The sequence below is a fragment of the Cyphomyrmex costatus genome, unplaced genomic scaffold (genome assembly GCF_001594065.2).
Source record: "Cyphomyrmex costatus isolate MS0001 unplaced genomic scaffold, Ccosl1.0 scaffold122, whole genome shotgun sequence".
NCBI classification, from domain to species: Eukaryota; Metazoa; Arthropoda; class Insecta; order Hymenoptera; family Formicidae; genus Cyphomyrmex; species Cyphomyrmex costatus.
The window spans coordinates 1,053,764-1,076,986 of record NW_017275196.1 but is presented as its reverse complement, the minus strand read 5'-3'; the positions used below and the strand labels follow the sequence as shown (position 1 = coordinate 1,076,986).

At 34.3% G+C, this 23,223-nt stretch overlaps 1 protein-coding gene across 1 annotated transcript in view; it reads right to left on the bottom strand.

The window, feature by feature from the left end:
- The window catches only part of Dgk (diacyl glycerol kinase 1), a 101,716-nt gene that overhangs the window by 5,754 nt on the left and 72,739 nt on the right, over positions 1-23,223 (bottom strand). Inside the window, exons 4-11 of the mRNA XM_018547626.1 lie at positions 11,132-11,266; positions 10,593-10,806; positions 9,241-9,402; positions 3,754-3,876; positions 2,899-2,948; positions 1,134-1,208; positions 702-939; positions 307-512 (exon numbers count right to left, since the gene is read on the bottom strand). Of these exons, the coding sequence (XP_018403128.1) occupies positions 307-512; positions 702-939; positions 1,134-1,208; positions 2,899-2,948; positions 3,754-3,876; positions 9,241-9,402; positions 10,593-10,806; positions 11,132-11,266 (1,203 nt within the window). The remainder of the gene's footprint in view (positions 1-306; positions 513-701; positions 940-1,133; positions 1,209-2,898; positions 2,949-3,753; positions 3,877-9,240; positions 9,403-10,592; positions 10,807-11,131; positions 11,267-23,223) is intronic.

The window sequence follows — 23,223 nt, the reverse complement described above, 5'->3', positions numbered from 1 at the left end:
GGGGGAGGGAGAGAGAGAGAGAGAGAGAGAGAGAGATGTGTGCTCTATAAAATATTTATGTAATTTCTCTCCCAATAAATATTATTTATTTTATGACATCTTTAAATATATCTCTCTTTTTTTCTGTTCACTCTTTTTTTCACATAACCGTATATGAATATATTTTGGACTTCACTTTAAATAATAAATATATAAATAATTAATTTTAAATGTATGTTATACATAAAATGTTTACACGTATATATAGGATGCACACACATGGCGTTGTATTCTACATTAATATTAACTTGGAAAAAAAATACTCACAGTTAATTGACACCATCTGCAGCGTAAACCGGTAATGCCATTGTAACTCTTGATGGTCTTTCTGCATTTAGAACATTTTCCATGACAATTACCTTCGACCCAATGATGAGCCATTGTTTGAGGTGTCTTCTTACTCTTAACATATGTGGCTATGCAGGAGGCTGGCGCTCTTTGTACGCACCTCTCGTGCACCGTGTATTTGCAAACTAATTCAAAAGAAAAGATTATTATTCAACGATGATTGTAACATAATCGTTGATTTTGAATAAAATGTGCTCGTTTTTAGAGATGGTTACTTCATACGATTTCGTTTTTACAATCGCTATTCTAATTTAACTTGTTCCGGTATCGCGAAGTAGAGAGTAGAGGTAGCACAATAAGGATTTTTTACTAACAGACACAACATAGCCCTTTCTTGCCGAGACCAACCAACATATTTAAACAGAGATTGCAGTACGCGGGTTTGCTAAAATGTTTTAGCCTCCACAGATGGTTTCCATCTTCCTTCACGTGGGAATCCAGACCCAGAAGAACTAGCAGGGGTATTGTCGTGAGGCCACCTCTCTTCCATTCTTCCAACGAAACTGTACCATCTGCGTCGTAGTCAATTTCTATCATCATATCTTGTAGAATCTAAAATGGAATTATACTTTCTATATATTGGTCCCGCGTACCGTATAATTAATAGTTATCTTCGAAAAATCTTCGTTTTTCTCTGATGTTTTCTCGGAAAAGAAAAGTTATTAATTGAATTGTAATGGAATTGTAACGATCATCCGATTCTCAAAATTGGAGTCTGCTGAAAGCAGAATTCGTTCCCTACTTACCGGCTTTAATTCGCTAACGTCCCAGCCGAGATACTCTGCGACATTCATCATTTGATTTACGATACAGTCCATCTCCTGGATACACATAATGATAATATTAGTAATAACGATAAAGAATAACCGTTGCATTGTATTTTTTATAACGCGTATCATTTATTAAACTATGTACGATATGTATTGAGATATTGATCATGCTTTCTTTGAAGTTTTGTATATGTATATCAGACATATATCTTTTCCTTATATATCGATCATACATATACGAACCTATAATATCTTTCATCTTTCATTAAAAACTTCTTCGTGACTTTTTATTTGCCCTAGCTAGATAGATGCCAATGAAAGCAACGGCTTCGCCGCTTATTTTCATCTACTTTTTTCGCGATTCCGCTATCGGCAACGTGAATATTTATCGGCTGCACAATTTGTATACTGCGAGATATCAATGATTTATTCAACGTGGAACTCATTATATGGGCGGTCGTCATTTTCCCGGCATCCTTCTTGGCCGTAATTTCATGTCAACGCATAAATCGCGCCTCCGCTCTATATATACGTAGGTATATGCATCAATATGCACTAGGCATATCTCGCGCCCGAATGACAAATGTATTGAACACCTGCTACCATAAACAATTTCAAATGTAAAACACTTATTATGCTATTCTAAAACTATCGTGATATCTTAAAATCAATGTCGAAATAACACGGAATTCCAATGATCCGTAAAAATTCTACCAAGAGACGCTTAATTGTTTAAATATAGCTATATTCTGAGATCAATGAATACAATGATAACGTTTATTATTAGTGTTGAAAAAGATTGACAAATTGTTGTATGACGTTATTTATCGATGTACGCCATTGTACGGTAAGCATATAATGAAACAATATTGATATAAATAAACTGTTTTCACATAATAATAATAATAATAATAATAATAATAATGCATTAGTCAACTGATACAGTTTTCCGGGCACTCAATTGCAAAGAGGTCAATGGTGCGCGTCATCGAAGCACCGGAAATTATACTTGTTCTACGTAATTCATGTTGTAACGGATCGCAGAGGGTACATGTCAATTGACGTGTCTGTTATGGGTGCGGTCAACAATATGGAACAAGTATTTATCTCTTCTATTAATATCAGCCCGAGCTATTCTATACCGTCGTTATTACTTAAGCAGCAAAGGTCAATCTATTTTCACCGAAGAAAAGTCGGTTCCGCTCGCGTATAAGTTGGAATCAGAATTATTTTTCAGAATTATTTTTCAGAATTATTTTTTTTGTCGGGCATCACTCATTGATTGCTTAATGCGATTATTTTAACATCGCGCGATGACACGGCATTTATTTGGTATTTAACCTATGACAATATATTGAAATCGTACTTGATGTAGCCACAATAAGTATATCCCCCAGCAAAAAGTAATATTACAACAGTCACGATGACGTACGAATGTCCGCTTTGTCACAAGTGTGACATCACTGTGACATCATTATGAATTAAGCTGTGATAAAAATTGCACTGTGACACTGCTATGATATATGCATATACATTAAGATAATATAATGTAATGTCACTTTTCATAATTTCACAGTGACATTGCAATGTGAATGTAACTTTTTTTTTTCTATATGGGGGACATGATCATATATGACAATTAATGAAATTTCAGCCCTAGTAGCGACATTGTAAAACAGCGTTACACGTGTCGCTGTTTGTGCATGATCCGCGTTAACTGATAACGATGATCTTTACTCACGTTCGTATCAAGGACGCCATTCCCATCCGTATCATATAACCGGAACATGACTGAAAAAAAAAAGGATTATCGAGTTAACACAAGACGAAATTGCCGCGCAACAAGTTGCAGCTGCACTACAAGTCCACACGGAATGGACTTGTAACAACTGTAGCAGAAAATCGAGAAGGACTGCCGGCCGACACGCGAGTCCTCTCGTAAATTTTATAGGTACGTCTATCATTCCCCTTTCTTTTTTTTTCTTCTCATATGTGTTACTTCAATATTTCTCTCCGAGGGCAAAATATTCGATTGATTAACATTTTTCAAAATATTTCGCGGACAGAACAACATGTTTACGCAAAAAGATTCAACTTTTTCAGCTCTCGTTATTTTAACGTACTATTATTTCAATATTTTTCAAATAATATTTTTCATTGCCTTTTTCTCTTTCTGTGAAAATGCCTTCAAATGTTTTTCAAAGAAGGTACATATATGAAAAAGTCTAATAAACTGTTGAAAAGCAAATGCGCGAATTTTTTTTTTATTTTTTAGAAGATTATAGTCTGGATTTTCCAGGAGATATTCATGATGATATTATATACACTTCGCGAAACAATTTTTCACTGTGTGCATCGCACGTGAAATATCGCTCTGATAACGCTCTCCTAAAAACGAACGAGATTTATGCGCGGACATGTTTTTTGATTATACAGGAAATAACCATGTAATCGTTGTAGCATCGATCCCGGCTGCAGAAAACAATGCCGGGTTTATTTCAAAGCATAGTCGATCATCCGCTAACGAATCATTCAGCATGAAAGTTAACGGGAGTTTCGCGAATTTCGAGATAATCGTTTTGTGGCAATTACTTACATTCCAGTTTATCTTCCGGTCTGCCGGCTTCCAAGAGAGAGAGATAACAAACGATGTCTTTGAGGCTAACTTTAACGGACTGAACGTCTATTGTGCTTTGCTTTCTGACAAGATGTCTCATTTCTGGAAAACAGAAATCTATTTTGAGATCTCATGCTAGGTAATTTTTACAGTTACTGGTCAATAAGCGTGATATTAGTGCAATATATATTATTAAATATAAACTTGATCGTAATTTAAAATTTATAGATAAATATTTTAGTATCCATTATGTTTCAACATATACATTAATATTGAATAGTTATAGCTTATATTGTAGTATTAATTTATAGCGCGAATTATTCTAATTATTTCGAATATTAAGGATATGATTTTTTAATTGATCAGGATTCTGTCGTGAATAAATTGTAGAAATTATCATAATTACTATTTTCATTCCAAAGAAGTTAAGCCGAATTTTCATCAGGATTTTCCTTAATGTCACATTTCACGGAAAACTCCTTGTTAAAGTTTGTCTTACATGTCAGGAAAAGTGAGAATTGCCAGACTCTTGCAATATGATGGATTTGTCCCATATTTCGTAGAAAATTCATACACTCTGGTGTTAAAGTAAACGGAAAATTCGCGATTTCGACGGAATGGTCAAGTCGTATTTTTAGATAAACATTCACTTGGACTTGAGCAATTGTATCTAAAAGTTTAAAGGACCTGTTGCTTCGCCCGAAGCAGCGCTATTGTCAATATGTATAAGCGATGAATTGGATTTGTCACAATAGATTGTTATAGAGTTTAGTCGCGGCTCGAGACAGGTCGACGACGTCTAGCCCGTATTTCTGGATCGCTTATTTATATCCAAATCGCCGTGTAGTTCTACATGAATCAAACGCGGTGTACATCGATTGGATCGTTGTCGATAAAATTTATTCTTGCATACCATTGCGACTTCGAAATTTGAATTGCTGGGAGACTGAAATTAATATCGACGAATTCGCATTTCGAATATAAAAAGCACGCAAAAGCAATCTCTTGCTCGCGATAACACGGAAAAGTGACAATAGAAAATTGATAGAAGATACATTTTGTGTTCCTGTCGGATGACGAAATAAACTTATTAATATATCGCTTTTGAAATCTTATTATACACGAGTAATTGTTATAATATCATTTCGATAACACTCAATTTAGCATTAATTTCACTTTCAAACACAATTTATAGAAATCGATATTATCTATATATACAAAAACACGTATATATGTATAATCTTGTCCCGAAAGATTTATAACTTTGAATATGTCCCATGAATACATAATTATATATTTTCCATTAATAGAAGAATTAGCATACGATTTTTCGATGGTTCGAATTCTCTGCTCTTATTTTTAGATGACATCGCGTGTCTCGCAGGAATAATTTTGCATGACGATGAACATGAGTTAAAAATAAACTTTCGCACGAGACGATACGTCGCGCGAGCTAACGCAGTCATGCGCTTTATCCATGCGAGATCGTATATTTTTTTATGCTCGAACAATTCAATTTATTCCAAGTGAAAAAATTACGAAAAAGTGCTTAGAAAAAAAATTGTTCGACAACGGCGACGCGACGTTCTGATCGATTGCGTACATAATGATTAACTACCGTGACATTCAGCTGAAACTTTAAATAAATCTACTAAATTATTTTCTATTGCTTACTCTCTAAATTCTTCAGAGTGAAATTTCACTCTGAAGTGTGAAAATTGAGCCAGTCTTGAGAAGGAGTGATTTAATTTTTAAGAACAAGCTTTCACTTTAAAAGTTTTAGAGAATACATAACATCTATGTATTATAATATCCATATTATCTACATTTCGCGAGCAGCGAAATATTTTTTTTACCTTAATGTGGACAATTTATCAAAATTTATTGGACGTAATTTCATAACCATATGCAATAATAAATGTTTGATTTTGCTTCTTGTTTAAATGAAAATCTATGATAATCATGAGAAAATTCATTTAATTAAACTAATTATTATTTGTGGATTGTAGCACGGATTATTTGGTTTAGTCGATTTCACGTAAATAAATTAATAAATTTGCCGTATATCTTATGTGGATTAAAAATGTATTTGCATATGTCGCTTGTTAACTGTAAATATATAATTGCAAAAATTTTCTTTCTCGCGCTTTGTGTAGAGATTGTGTCGGTAATTAAACATACAAATCTTTGAAAGAGTCACAAAACTTATCTTACCTTCCTTCAGCTTCACTCCCGATACGTTTGGTAACTGGACCATTTTCCACAATTAAGAGCGATGGAAAAAAAAAAAGGAAATTGTTCTCTCTAGATCGGATTATCTAATCCTTTTGTATCGTCTTATTTGTTTAATTATTAATTAGAATCGAATAATAATAAGATTAACCCGAGTCGAGTGGCGCGTTGACGTGTGATTAATTAATGATTTAGCACTTGTTGCTTCTTCTGCGACTCAAGAGTCACTGAGACATAGCCTCAGGAACCTGGTATCATTCTCTGGCACACTCGTGACGTCATTTATACCGGATGATACCGGCGGTACAGCTATTTCGGTGACACTGACACGTGTGCATGTGCTACGCAAACTCGCCCGTATGCCGCGCGAATAATTCGAAACGCGCAATGTCCCACTCTATACTATTCAGGATCGATACGGCAGTAGATTAGTAGTTCATTAATTAAAGCAACACGCAGTGCGCAGTGACGTCAAGTCCGTTCTATTTTTAACGGTATTTTTTTTATACTTTTCGCATTCGAAATAGCACAATTGTGTCTTTTGTCTGAGAAAAATGTCGAAAATACACTCTCTAAAACCTTTGCAGAATAAAATCTCAGTCTTAAAGATTGAAAACTGAGCTATTCTCTTTCAAGTCTGGCTCACTTTCGTTCTTTTTTGCACTCTTTAGAGTAAGATTTCACTCCAAAGAATTTGAGAGTAGATTAACAAATTAAGTGAAGGAGAACTAACACTAGATCGAGAGACTAGAACTTGCTATAATTTGAAATATATCTTTATAATCTACGCGCCAATTTACTGTTGCATTTGAAATGCAACTACAAACGAGCTGAAATCTGAAATAATAATATTACAAATTAAATGGATCGTCCAAATTAATAATGATGCTAATAAATATCATAAAACGCGCAAATAACTTATCGCGGAAAATATATTATTCTAGCCTAGGCACTTATACGCAAAATATACGTAGAAATATACATAGAAGATAAAAGTACTTAAATTTTCACAAGACTCTTATCACTGATAGTGCAGAATCATTTCGTCATTCGTATATTCAGATCGATTATTTGCATATACATCGGTCGAAGAAATATTTCCGCTCTATATTCCTATCCTCTTCATATGTTTTTCACATAATGTATTTTATGATCCTTTTTATTACGAAGCGAGCACCTGGAGGCAACTATTCATCTTCTGATTCATAAAAGACGAGATCGAGTTTGTGGTTCAGCTTAGCTCAGCTCAGCAATAATTTCAAAATGGCTCGAGGGTATCATAACGCTATCGGAACATTGATTCGTCACATACTCTCTATTTTTGGATCATATTTGATGTTTTCTTTGCACTTTTTACGAATACCAAGAGCACACGTGTACCAAGAGACGTGCGGGAGACTTTAACTCGGGATTTCATCACCTCCGATGATGTATTCCGACGTGGAAACGCATATGTTTCACAGTGTGTTTCATGTGTGAAGAGATCATGATAAGATCAAACCCGTTCTTTAAACAGACTCGGAAATAGAACCCGGATTGAGTTTTCTCATTCGCGTACACAATCTCCAGTACGTCATGACATTTCGTGAAAATCAAACCCGCCTTTCGTCTCTCGGCGTACGTAGATTGTCATGTAAAACCAGAATTTAAAATAGCAATCTCCATTTCCCTCCTGTATCTCCGGTAAGATGTATCTCCGGCAAGTTTATGCACGACTGATGACACGATCGCTGCAGACGTGAATAAATATTTCCCTTAAACCCATAACGTAAGCATGATTATTTCTGTCACTTACCAGTGCGTCTTCATTTAGAACAGACATAAACACCGCTTGTTGATGTCTCGCTCGAGTAATTTAAACCAATTACTTTTTACATGTCACGCGCTGGAAAGTTGACAAAACTAATCGCTCCTTGATCTTGGGTCTTCTTGCCAACGGGACTATCGCGTTCCATGTCGAATTTTAATCAGATTAATTAATGAACGATATGATTTCTTTTTATCAGCAATATTTCTAATGATGAAGTCATTAAATATATATCAAGTAAGAGATATCCGTGAATAAAAAAAGCGCAAAATGAAAAAAATAACGCCATGGTATAATACTTGCGGAAATACATAATGAATAAGCAAGGAAGTGGCTGGGTTGATAAGATGATCGTATATATAAGGGCGATTGCACATAAAATGACATAAACTGTATAACCATAAGGCCGCTGTACCAATAAGCATCCAACATAAAGACGCCGTGTTGATTTACATAAGATGCTTATTGGTCTAGGGATTTTATGCTATGGTTATATACCTTATATAATTTTATGTGTGATAGCCCTAAGCGGTATGAAGGGCGGTATATCGGCGGTATTGTGTGATCGCTATTTTTTATTTTATTACGTTGACTGTCGCTCCGATATGGTGATGTACACTTTTGAAGGAGATGTCACGTTCCTCCGTAATTTATCGCAGCATTTACGATCTCAGGTTTTGTTTGGGAGAGAAAGAGAGAGAGAAGGAGAGAGGAGAATGGAGGGGCGGAAGAGGGAAAAATGGAGGACAGAGAGAGAGAGAGAGAGAGAGAGGGGGGGGGGGAAGAGAGTTTACGCGTCACACTGTAAGATCGATGGCGACTAAAATGGACCCTTTGTCATTCCGCTACGGCGCGATTTCTTTGACAAAAATGAATTCTGCGTTGTGCACTGAATTTCACGGATACGCGAGTTCACGTACGCTGGATGAGAAATCTTTTAAGCGGCACGATCTAACATCCTTTAATCCCGCATTCACGTAAAGCCGTACACAGCTGCTCCAGGAACTTTAATGCAGGGTGTTCCTCGAGAGGAAGCTCTCGATCACGAAGAACCGATTCTTTATCGAGAGCTTCTATGAATGTAAGCTTCAAGTATCTAAAATGAAAGAGAGGAGAGAGTGTAGGTGAGGATTATATGTATATCCAAAGAATATAGTGGACCAAAGTCCGTTAAAAGGAATTGCGCGAAGGCGCTATATGGAGATCAGTTAATTTAGTGAGAAAGAATTTCTGGATTAATAATAAACGGGAAAGGATAGATGAGAAATATGAGGGAAAGATTAGAACGCTATAGCGGAAAAGAGCGTACCAAATCTGAACGGAAATCCATTCTGCAATAATCTCAATGGCGAAACAGAGGGTTTCGTGTTTGCGAACAGTATTGCGCTCAATGTACCGTACGTATTGGATTCAGCGATTGCCCCTACCTTCCAATTTCCCGTTGTTGACAAGAAGGGAATTGTTCGACTTCCTGGATGAATTACGCGACATTTGGCTTTGACTTGGACTGCTGTCTGTGCTCTTCTTCTCTAGCACGTCGTGACAGCTGTACGACGTATGGGTGACCGTTAACATCGGATGCACGCTTCCTGAATCGTCCATGTGATTGCGTGAAATACAAGAAAAACAAACAACATGATGGATCAGCTTCGCAGTTGGTCTTCTGTATGCAAGATGTGGCGCAGCGCGCCTTGAAAGATTCATTGGCTAAATATTCATTATCCGATATGAACATCTAATATTCTCGATATTACTATATTTTGTGTCTTTCGAGGAATATATACTCTCTTAAAATCTTTGGAGTAGAATCTAACTAAAGAGTGGAATTTTTTTTAAATTGCCAATTGAGTATCCTTTCAACACTGATTCAATTGTTACTCTTTATCATTCTTTGAAATTAAATTATACTTGAAAAATTTTAAAAAGCATTTGTTCATATGGAATTTTTTATTTCCTGTGTTTAAGAGCAACAGATTACAAGAATTACTCTATTTCTGAACTAAATCAGCAAAAATCTTCCTCTCTTTTTTTTTTTTGCTGATAAATACTATCGTCTACAATGTTATGTTCAGGAATTAAAAATATATCCACGAGATAAATACGTGTACCATGTATATTTGTACAATGTCTCTATAGATCAACTTGGTAAAGAATCGAGAATCGATATTTAGAGCGAATTTATTTTAACGAATGGTACCGTCGAGCTTAAAGGAGTCTTCATTCAAAGCTTCTTTAGACGGATCGATTGTTATTCGTCCGCCATTTCAAAGCGAACAAATGTATACACACCGACATATGATGCAGGGTAAAAAAATTCCAACCATTGGAATTGTCATTTTCTTTTTGCCTGCTACTGACCTATTTTGTCCAATCACAAGAGTATTCGTTTACCGTAAAAATATAGCCTGAGAAACGGAAGGCCCGAGCGCTGCCAGTACAAATTGAGAAGAAAAATATTCGCATTAAAATAGTATTGATACAGTGACCATTTTTTGTGTTGGTTAGTTCTTTAACAGAGCATTGTTGCAATATTTACGTATCATTACACAATTTATATAATTGTAAAAAATATAATTTATATATATATATACATAATATGTCATTAAACATTTAATTATATTCTTACTGGATTGCAGAAAGATTTCCATTAAAAAATTTCCATTGAATGCGAAGCGTTTATGTGATATACATTTCACATTATTGAATATAATAAATTAATAATTTAAGTGCGTTTGCGCGATAACGGGCTATCAGTAAACAATTGAAATGTATACCTCACCTGTTTTCGTTCTTGAGACTTCGCTTTCCGTTCTATGATGGCCTAGAGCTTGCAATTTTTCCGTAATTCCGTGAATTTTGTCAGCCAATGAGGATCCAACGTGGCCCTCCGTGGATGTCCCGCCTGGTACGCCAGTGCTATTAACGTTACTGCTGGAAGTCGTGTGCGATGTAATTGCGGCACAGGCGGTTGTTGAGGAGAGCACGGCCATCTCCTGGGAGCCAACAAACGCGGATAATACGCAGCTTTTAATTCCCGGTGCGAGCGCGCGCAAGTATCTCGTTTACGAGTATCTCTTATTGTCGCTTTTTATGTCGAAAGCGCACTCCCTGCATGACGTGACATGCTTTTCTAGTTGGCCAATGTGATACCATTGCGATTGTAATGCGCGTTTCGGGCTTGTAATACCGCGTCGTAGCACTGAATTCGTATTAAAAATTCTCTTCCCTTTTTTCCTCGCCAATTTACATTTATGAATACGTACTCGCAGTAGCGACAATACTAGCAATCTTTATTAATTTAAATATAGCGATACGTACTTTGAAGGCTTTGCCGTCCACTCCGCGCGAGCCCTTCCTGACGAACGAAAGGAAAAGATGTCGACATAATTCTTCCGGTGTATCGATCTCCAGATACGAATTCAGAAATTTGCGGAAACCCTCGTAATCGATGTCCTGGAATATCCAAAAAGGAAACACTATTTAGTGAATTTCATTAAAGAGTATAGGAATTTTAACGTTACTTTTGTCTAATTTAATTTTTATTAAAGCATAATCTAATTTTTATCATTAATTAAGTTTTATTACGTATGTTTTATAAATTATCGTGATAACGTAGAAAGGTACTTCGATGATATATCACGGAAATCTATAATTAAAACAAAACTTGATATATTTTTAATTACGTATATTTAAAGTTATTAATGATAAACTGGCAGATGAAAAATTAAACGAGTTGGCGATCGAATTTCTCTCTATCGCGTTTTTTTTTAAATAATTGATAGTTGCAATTAGAAGTATTTCCGTTACGAATACCGAAAAAAAACCGTCGTTAATTAATCCGGTACACGTAAGCCATCCTCGTGTTCATTTCGATTCTCTGTTCGATCCAAATGAATTTCATTCGACGGAAGATTAAAGTCCAACGAAACGTGACGCTTTTGCCGGTACAATGAATTTCGCAAGGTGCACATTTCGCAAATAGACTGATTACAATTACATCCGGCGACGCGTATTTGGATTCCTCACGTTCTGGATGAATCGATATAGGAAGTACTTGATGCGATTAAGCATGCTTCGTTCATTATTATTCACAGAATTTGTTTCACCAAGATTGTGCACGCTTAAGCCATGTTTCTTCTAATTGTAAGAGAGAAATCTTTCCACGAAACTATCTAAAGTTTTTAAGTGACACCAGCGCTCTCCAAATGGATTCACCGAAGCGAGAAGCTCAATACATGCAGGGTGAATATTAAGTAGGTAAAAGATTTTAAGATTTAATACTAAATAACTATTTTACAACGCTTATAATACATTCAATCATTTCGTTATTGTTTAGCTTTAACTGCACACTTTCTGAAACACTTCACTTTTTTTAAGGTTTTATTTTTTAACAACTATATAAGGTGAATATTTAGTTCTCTCTGCAAAAGATTTTAAGGAGTTCCTCAAATTCAAGACGAAAACTTCATATAATAAAAACATGCGTCTAATACCCATTTTCATCAACGTAGATTAACTTTAATCTTGGTTTAACTTACCATTCATCTTTCTCTAATTTTTAGAACTAGAGAAAGACGAAGAGCAAGTTGAACTGAGATTGAAGTTAATTTATCATTGGTGGAAATGGACATAAAACGGCTTAATTTTAAAAATATAGAATGTCAAAATTTTTTGAAGAAAAATTTCATTTTTTCTAAAAATTTTTTTAACTTGGATTACTTTGATGAATCTTTGTTTACAGTTTCATTAAAATAAGTGATTTTCAAAAATTTTGAAAGAAAACGAAACTTTCCGTTCAATATGATATATTGTATCTTCGAAATTAAGTCGTTTCGAACACATGGTGTGAAGCTTTCACATATGAAGCTTTCGTCTTCAAGTAGGAGGAACCCCTTAAAATCGTTTAGCTTTAGAGTGTACACTTGTGTTTACCAACATTTTTTTTTAACTAAAATTTTAAAATAAGTGAAATGTTTTAGGAGGTTTGTGGTTAAAGATAAACAATAACGAAACGGTTGAATGAATTACGAACGATGTAAAATATTATTTCTTTTGAGAATCCAGTACGCGTGTCATGAAAGAAAGACAATAAAATATTGAATTTAAACAATTTTATAAAACAAAAAGTTTATCGAATACGTGAACGTATTTATTGAATAGAACACAATCAATTATCTTTATATAACTATCGCTGCTGTCTATAAAATCGATTGTGATTGAATATAAACATATAACGGACACAACTTAATCTATGATGACTTGAAGTAATTAAATCGCAAAGTATACAGAAATGCGAATTTATACTGTTGACTTTACACTCATTAGATAATAATTATAGATAATGAATCATTAAAGAAAATGGATCATTCAGAAAAAATATTTACACAGAAAGAACGGTTTTACTGAAGTATCTACAAATTTAGTTAATAAATACGAATTAGAAAATAATTTTATTAATCTCAAAATAATTATGTAGGATGCTTAAGTTGGTTGTTGAAGTGTCAAAACTCTTTGTATTATTGCTCGTCATGCTTGAGTTTTCCACATAATTATTTTAATAATTCAAATAAAATTATTTTCTCAGATTTATATATTTACCTAAATTTTTAGATATTTCAGTAAAATCATTCTTTCCGTGTAATAAATATTTATTACAATGTATTAAGTTGTATATATTTCGTAAATGTACATTGAGTCGTAGGGAAAACTAAATTGCCAGTATAAGCAAAGTTGTATTACATTATATAGTTGACAAATTTCGCTCACCAAATGTCGAAAGTGTACCTAAAATCCGGAATATTTCCGCGCAGCCAGTTCATTCACTTTAATTAAAGCAGGAGCCAATTAAGCTGGATGACGTACGCTTTCTGGGTAGAAAATTAGACAGAAAAGCGGTGGAGTTGCGGCGTCGTACATCCGTAGCGCACAATTGAAGGCGAAGTTCGTACACGTCTTTGCGTGAACTTTTGCGAGACTAACAAAAAAGTTATCCAATTCCGGAAACGCACGGCCTACATTCCGCTCGAGTGAATCTGCATAGCTATTGGGTCTATCAACCGCGAACAAGCGCGCATCCGCTCTCTGGCGAAAATTCATTTGCCACTGAAATTCAGTGCTTCACCTTGTAGAATCCGGCTGGGATAGAAATATATAGCGGAAGTACGATTCGGTAAGGGAGGAGAAAAGGTAGCTTGTTTCACGGCCTGCGTGATTTAATTTTCCGCAATTTTCCGCTCGATTAATGATCAACGAGTGATCGCTGTATTGTCTTAGCGTCTATTCATTGCAAGCTCTTCAAGATTGGTATTTTTTCCTTCAACTCGTTTAAATATGCAGATTCCTATTCAGAACCCACTTATGACGATGTTAGCGTGCATAGACTTTCAGAAAAGCGTGCGATAAAAGCATGTTCTCAATATGGGTCATAAAATGTCAAAATCCAGAGTACGAGGGTATAGTCAAAAAATTCTCGGCCTAATATCGAAATGACGCTACAAATATCGAATTGCTATAATTTTCGATAAGTTTGATCCAATATGAGGCTACTGTTACAATTTCAGACAAATAGGTTTATTGGTTTTTTTTTGTTTCGGTCGTGTAAAGCAACCAACTTTTGATTTTATCATGACAATGCATCTGCTCACACTTTTTCAATTGTAGTCGCAAAATTGCACGAATTGCGCTTCAAATTGGTTCCGTACGCACCGTATTCACCAGATTTAGCCTTCAGTGACCTTTTATCCTCTTTCCAAACATGAAGAATTGGCTCGTAGGAAAAAAGATTCTCAAATACTAAAGTAATCGATGGAACTGATGCTTACTTTGAACGTTTAGAAAAATCGTATTATATAGACAGCGAAAAAAATTAAAATATCGTTGGAATAAGTGTATTGAACTAAAAGAGAATAATGTTAAAAAATATTTTTTAAAATTGTCAAAAATTATGCGTTTTTTTTATCAAGCTTTTCAAACTATTTTCGTATTTAATCGGTGAAATAGCTTACCAATCTAAAGATGCTGATCAACTTAACTAACGCACCTTAAGTATGCATGTTTCACAGTATAATCGTAAATTTTTAATTAGACTCGAGGGAAAAATCCACAGTCACAATTAAAGAGGAGACTTGTGAAATGCTAACCTAATTTCGAGTTTTATTTGAGTAGGTTTGAGAGAACACACCACTGTGACATTTATCGATACTCCCATCCAAGGACGCAGGGCGTCGCCTTTTTCTTACTTTTTTGCTCCGTTAAACCTGCGCTATAGCAATAAAGTCGCAAGTAGAGAATATGGTTGCAAAGGGCGCGGTTCGTGCTAGACTGTTGAAAACAAATTTGTAGCAATTATGAATGTACTGCAAGATGAAACGAATTAATTAATAAACAAACAAATTATGTTTTACTTTCATTCTATTTCTAGTTTATGAAATAATAAAAATTCGTGGTTTCCAATAATTATAAAATGTTTTTCTTTGCCTTTCTTCGTTGACGTTAATCGGAAAACTGCGAACCGTTATTATTAGGCTGCTGTTATTATTAAGAACATCTTGCTTCGCGTAATAAGTCATTCTTCCGTTCTAATTTGCAAGATCATTGCAGCTCTCGCGGTATTGTGTGGTAAATTAAATGGAAATTCTTCGACCTTACTTTGAACTTAAGTTTTATAAGTAGACTCAAGTAACTTCGAAAAGATTTCTTTTAGAAACTAATTTACACCATTATATATTTTTATTTGCAGGAAAATATTGTAGTTGTATCTGTTTAATCCAACAAATATTATTAAATAAACTTATGTTAAAAATGTAACATATAATATAACAAATTTATCATATCGTCGCGTTGATAGAAAAATGGCACAAATAAAAAATTAGCATTTTTAAAATACAAAAAGAAGTTGATTTTAAAAACTCATACATTATTGTGAAAAAACAATGTAAATACATTGCTATGAAACACAACTTCGGTAAAGGATGTGATACAACTTTTTATATTAAGAGATTACACTGTTCTAATTTTGAAAACTCATATGGCATAATTTTAAAGAATACATTATAATTAAAAGTATAACATGAAAAGAAAATAAAGTTATACGTACCTATCCATTACCCTAATTGAAACATTGTTCCAATATTCAGCAAGAATTTAAAAAATACTCTATTAAAAAGTCGCTAATTTTAAATTGTGTTTAAGACAACTCAAATCTTTTCTCATTAAATATATCCATTTTATTGTTTCTAATATAATTTTAAAAGTTCCCCAATTGACAACTCGATAAATCTCTGCAGTTCTTTTTTTTTTTTTAAATAAGATTATATATTTTTTTTTATTGACGAGAAATACAAAGCCGACAGTAGATTTTTGTTTATTCTCCATCAAATTTTCACATGTAATTTTCCTACGTCAGCGAAATATCTGGATTTACTACTGAGCCGTTAACGTGTCTGCGTCTGTTGGTCGTAATCCTATTTTGTGCATCAATTCCGCAGTTATAGCGCATGTGGTCGAATGTGTTCTATTATCGACATTTTGCAGTTAAAATGATTTAGCTTCAGCCTATTTCAGGTATTTCTAATTAACTAGCCGCTTTCATATTTTTGTCTGGCGATTTTACCATATGTGAACTTGATACGCGTACTTGATTCGAAATATTCATTTGATTCAATTACTATTCGTGTGGCTGCGCATACATTTGAAGTGGTTCATTTGGAACTTTTGAAACAGGAGCTTTGGAAAATTATAATTCCAAATGAAGGTTAATACGCGGCGCACAAAGGCAATTCATGAATTGCAGGCTTTGAATGATTTAAATAAAGTCACGTTTACTTTATATGCACCGATAATTCAAATAATATTAGTTGCTTAATATATTTTAAAGTAATATATTAACATGATCTGAGTTCAGAGAGAACATAGATTAACGGATTTGTGAAACATACTATTTGTTTAGATATTACTATAGCATACAATTTTGACAATTTAAACATTCCAGTATCAAATATGAGAAATAGATGTACTTAACTTTCTTTCCTTAAATATTTCGATACATTAATAATTGCAAGATTTTTAACAGTGTTTTCTTATAAAATTATAAATGATATGATATAATAACAAAAGTGATAAAATGTTCATCAGTCTTGAAGAAACCATATTATGCCGAAGACATTACGGAAAGCATTACGTTTACACGATCGCATAACAAACCGTTTTATGAAATAAAACATTTCCGCTAAGCGAGGAAATGTTCACGTGAATGGCGCAGGAGGTGGCCATTAAGCTCTAGGGACAGAACCGTTAGGGAAGGGGGATGAGTCGGAGAGGGCGAAATTCGAAGGGAGAGAAACGAGGTCATCCTGAATGGTCACGTAAGGGAGTGGTGGTGACGTCAGTGCGGTGGTGACGTCATGGTAACGGCGTCATAACTCCATCGGAAAAATAGGTCGCAGAGGGTGAGAGCGAGAGAGGGCGAGACCGATCGAGCAAGAGAGAGGGAGGGAGGGAGGGGGGAGAGAGAGAGAGAGAGAGAGAGAACGCGCTGGACGCATTGCCCGTTCGTTCGATTACGATATTGAAGAAAATTATATGTTTTCAGTTAAGTGAAAACGTGTCATTTCAAGGATGACACATTTTCTGAGATTTTAGACGGCAATCTCTTGAAATTATTTGGAAAGCCCTGACAAAATAACGACAATATAAATTTTTACTTTCGCAAGATGATTGTCCTACCCAATTTATATGTGCGAGAGAGGTAGTATTGATTTAAGCACTTCCATACACCGTAAATGCATATTGATTCCTTTAATAAGAGAGTAAGTTAACTAGTTTTCCACGCGGTAATTTTAATTAATAACAGTAAGTTATTAAAACTTTAGCTTAAACTGTTCAAAGTTTGCTGCTACTAAGATATTTGATATCGAGAATCTATTAGTAGCAGAGAAAAAAGGGAAGACCTTCCATAAAATTTTTATTGCGAGAAAAACTGAAATTTGTTTGAAAATAAGTGATTGACAGAAAGTGCTACAGAAGCGAGAAACGGTGCTTAATAAAATATGTATCGGTTTATTTATCGGCGTCACGGTAATTTTTCGAATCCACCACATGAAACATCGACAGACTTAGATGAATAATTCATAAAAACGGCATTTGCGTATACACTTTGATCGCGTTTAACGTATATGACAATATTGACGGGTTTATGTGCGCTGGGCGGCTGTGCAATAAAAATAAACACGTTGTTAACAAAAACGCGCGAAACGTTGCCGCTGTGAAATCGTGAATATCGCAATCGCATTTCTTCCCAGATCGAAAATAGAGATTGACCTCGATTGTGCGATCAAGATCATGTGTCACAAGCTGACGATATCATGTCACTTAGGACCTGTCACTTGTTCAACTCATCCTTCACGTCGGTCCAGCAAACACCGCGGATTGTGGCTTCTCGGCTTTACTCCAGAAACGATATAGCCACGCATTACTCCGTTATATCATGTTCGGTTTTCAAAGCCATAATCTTTCACACGGAAAGTGTCTAAAATCTCATTAGTTAACTTATCCCGTTACAGCAAAGCGATGCAGTTTTTTTTAAATAACAATATACACGGTAAATTTAGAACTTGTAAGGGTATAAGCAAGTCTTCTTAAGTATGACCTTTCTCTTCGAGAGGGAGTTTTACAAGCAGCGTAACTTGCTTATAAACCTATATACCGATACGAGGAAGCATTACGATTATTCTTTACTCACTTGTGGACGCATTTATCGCCACGCGTAAAATTTATCGTCAAACATATCTTTCGATATACTTCCAGTTAAAGTGAATCTATAACGCCTGATCGTCACCCGCGTTTGAGATAGGACGAACTTACACGTGTGAACGGTACTTAAGAGCAGCTTAAGACGAACGTACACACCGACATCCGTAATAGCGATCATTCGATAGGGGGTGGGGTCGCAATGTAAACAATTTAGGCATCAAGAATAGCTCAATTGTCCATATACTTGGTTATAAGAAGACCCCAAAGGCTGTTCTCCAGGCGGGGTGGCTTCAATTAAAAGCTCTTAGTGGGGGACCCACACCCTGTTCAAACATAATAAACTTCTCACCCTCACTTGTACAATCCTCGCGATCAGGATATATCGCATTACACATATTTTTTGCACGCTTCTTGCGCTTTGTATAGACATGGCCTCTTTTACGCCTTTATAAATGGCCATTCCCCTATAAGTCGTGATGCTTGCTATAAAACGAGCGTACATTTGTGGTTTAATAACTCGTCTGTTCCTTCATTCTTCTTTGGTTTATGAGATTATACGAATAGGAGTACAGGAAATAAATAAGCTTTAACTGTAATTGTATTTCTGAAAGTTATCGCTAGATTAAGCGGTATAATTAACTTTCCGAACTTTAGTGCTATCACTGCGAGAATATTACGACTTAAAATGTTAAAACATAATGAAGTTATAAGATTACGAGTTATGCAAGATTGACCGATAAAATTTGCTTATTCGTGTTCGATAATTTCATGAATAAAATATTAGCTTTCTTAGAGATACAATATCGTTAATATGTAATAAGCTTATTTCATAAGTCGGATAATTGCGAAGCAACAATTAATGATAAGATTACACAAGTAAATGTTGTTTTTATGCAGATATTTCAGTAGCAAAGCGTAAAGTCTATGTCCAAGGTAAAATATATACAGTACGATCACTAATTAGCATAACAGTTTTCTTTGTTGCCAAGTTAAAAGTGGACTTTAACTCGGAATCTGTTTCTTTGTTCTTGTTTCTCGAACGCAGTGCGCGTTCGAGTTCTCAAGTTTATTCGCTTTTCTGATTTCTTTAAATTTGATTTGGCATAGTTTGCACATATAAGTGCATTTTACATAAGACGAGCTGACTCTCTATCATTATCAGATTTATATGTCTCGTTCTCCGCTTGGAAGCTCTAAAGTCTATTGCTGTACGTGAGACCACCTTTCTGGGTCATTGTCTCGCGCTAAAGCTCATCCAAGTGTCAAATTCCATAGAATGCTGTCACTGAAGCATATCGGATAGCTGTTTCGCTAATTCAATTCGATATGATGCCGATGCAAATCCTTTGCAGCGGCATTGATCTATCAATGCCTCCGGCTGTATAACTAAAGTTCGCCCAAAGTAAGGTAGTTACTGCCGCAGCTCACCCCTGAGACCATTTATTTCTGCACAGCACATCGCTGAGGGAGGGAAGATAACATATTCACCGGGAACAATTTTGTGCGTCGTGCTTTCATTATCTATTTCCATTACATAAATCAAAGGAATTTTGTATGTTAAACATCTCGCTCTATGCATAATGAGATGTTAATTCTTATATATTCGGTGATCTTAAGAATCGCCATTTTCATGTTGAATGCAAATTTAATTCTTATTTCTTCAAGATTCATATTTAGTCAGATTTTTTCTAGCATACTCTGAAAAAATTCTGGTTGATACAATATTTGTGGTAAAATTCTTATTTTTATCAGAATAATTTATTGATAATTTTTATTATAATTATATCAATCAGAATTCTAATTGTCTCAATTAAAATTCTAGTAGATTTAACAAGAAAATTCTAATTCATCCATTTTCCACTAGAATTATTATTTAATCTAACCAGACAATTTTTCTCGGTGTATTTTATATGATGCTGCAATTGAAACTAATTAATTTTTTTTAACAAGTGCAGAATATAATTTTTGGATTAAACTTCTTTGATACTGTCTTTTATAAAAGCGACAGTGTAAAAAATCCGTAAAATTTCAGTCCTTAATATTTCTAGAGAAGAGTTAAATATCGTGAAACATTATTAAGTAAAAGTTCAATTTTCATTACATCTTTTTGAATACTTTTTATTATAATTAATGCACCTTTTAATTAAGAATTATTATTTTCATCGAAAATAGTGGAATTAAATGTACACAATTATGAATTGCCGAGGTAATCAAGTTCTAACGTTTTAGTATAAATAACGCGCTGACTTTCTACGGAAATGCTGCAGTACTTTTGACCTGATTTTTTTTTTTTAATATGTGGTCTTACCACGTTCGTTTACCGGAAAATTACGTAGAATATTTATGTTGAATGGCGAACTCTTTTCGGGGTTATATTTAAACTTGAACTTTCTCTTGCTCTCATAAACGAAATATGTATTCTATCCACTTTTTTTATCTATGGTACACGTGTAACACGTCATCCCTTTAAAGAAGTATTTTCCGCCAAGATAGGGAAAGGACTGAATTTCCTGCCGCTAAATTCAATATCTCCCGCAAACTCTGTACGAAACGGTTGAAAGCCGCGAGCAAAACGAAAAATTGGAAGAAAGGTTACGAAATTCTTTATAGTTATTTGTTCGAACAATTGTTATAAAACAGACACAACTAACTCGACAATTTAATCTTCGAAGTCAAGAGATTAATGTTTCGGTACACCGTCACATTTTCATTTTCTGTTGAATTTTCAGTTTACATTTATAACGTATATATATATATATATAGAACGTTCTAAAACGACATTTTAAATTTGGATTATGGTTTGCGCAACTAAATATGAAGTATTGAGTGCAAAAGTTTTGATGAGTTTTGTTATAGGTGTCATATTTCATACAGTTTTATGATAATATTATATTGATAGATATATGTTTATTTTCAGCTCTCGTGTTAAATAATTGATTTGATTCTGGTTAGTTTCGTTGTTTTCAACTGAAATTGAAAATGAGCATCGATGTATTTTATTTTTACGTAATCATAATGTATAAATTTCTAAAAAGAACAAGCAGTTTAAATATCGTAAATAACATTTACGTCACATATTTGGAGAAAACACTATGTTGATTGCAACTGTAAAATATGATTCGCAAATTAATTAGAGAGATTTTTAATCTCGATTTTAATTTCTTGAAATTTTTTAAATATTCAAATACGGTAATCTATCAATTTCTTACTTTGTGATATTTGTATCGAAATAGTAGATTAGTAATATTAAATTGTATATAATATTGTCATCAATCGACATTTATCACGAAATCCATTAAAACTTTTGCAATTATCCAATAAAAATGGTTTATTGCACCATGGAGTTTTCTTAAATGATACATTTGATAAGTACATTTATACAAGGACACATTTTTGAAGAAGACTTCACATATTTACGTCATCATCTATCTGGAATGAGAATTGTAATGAGCGTTTTGCATTTTATATATGTATTTTTATTCAAAACAAATAATTACAATCAAAGTTCGTATGCTAGCTAAAAATATGGCGTGTTAATGTTTTCTAGAATGCGTGAAAATATTTTCGAACTGTTGCGAATTACTCGTGAAAAGAAAATTAAACCCTGATCTTACGTGAGTTTTAAGATAATAGACGTTGCAAGTTTGATGTCTTCATGTTAACCCTTTATAACCATTGATATGTAAATTTGTATTCAAAAGATGTCATCATCTCGCCTGAATTAAGAAACTTCTTGGAAATTTTTCTTAACATGATGAAATCTCAACTACATTATTTTATTCACCCATTTCATCATATCTTAAAATTGGCGTGTCACGCTTTTTTGAAGCCTCTTTTCGTTGAGGCTGTTGGAATTCTCTGATTTTGATGTGGTTTCGTATTTGGGAATTTTTGGGGTCGATTATTTCGAATCTGTACTCAAAAATTGAAAATTTGAAATAGTGGATCCAATATGGCGGACGTAAAATTAACGTAAATCCTAAAGATTGTTCGATTTTGGTGAAATTAGATATATTGGTGATTTAGAGGATGTTTGTTACGAATCCGTATTTAAAAATTGAAAGTTCAAAATGGCGTTCCGATTCAGTTTTCTAAAATCAGTTTTCGTTAATCTGGCGGATGGAATATAAGGGGGATTTTGGTTTTAGTGTTTTTGAAGTAGAATTTAAATTAGCAAAAAAAAAAACCCTTCAAAAATATGTACTTGATTTTTCATTTGCTGCTATTTTTCTTTGTGGCTGTGCCAACTTTAGTCTTAAGTCAGCACAGCCACACTGTGGATCGAATCCTTCGACGTAAACGATGAGCAAAAAAATCGGATTCTGGATATTCTTAGAGCAAATAATTCTAGAAACATTTTGAGACCAAAATGATCCCGGCAATTGATTGCTTTAATGTACTTTACTCTTGTACGCGACCCAGCACAGCCATACTGTGGGTCGAATTTTTCGACGTAAACGATGAGCAAAATATCAGATTCTGAATATTCTTAGAGCAAATAATTCTAGAAACATTTAGAGACCAAAATGATCCCGGTAATTGATTGCTTTAAGGTACTTTACTCTTGTACGTGAGTCAGCACAGCCACACTGCGGGTCGAATTTTTCGACGTAAACGATGAGCAAAATATCAGATTCTGAATATTCTTAGAGCAAATAATT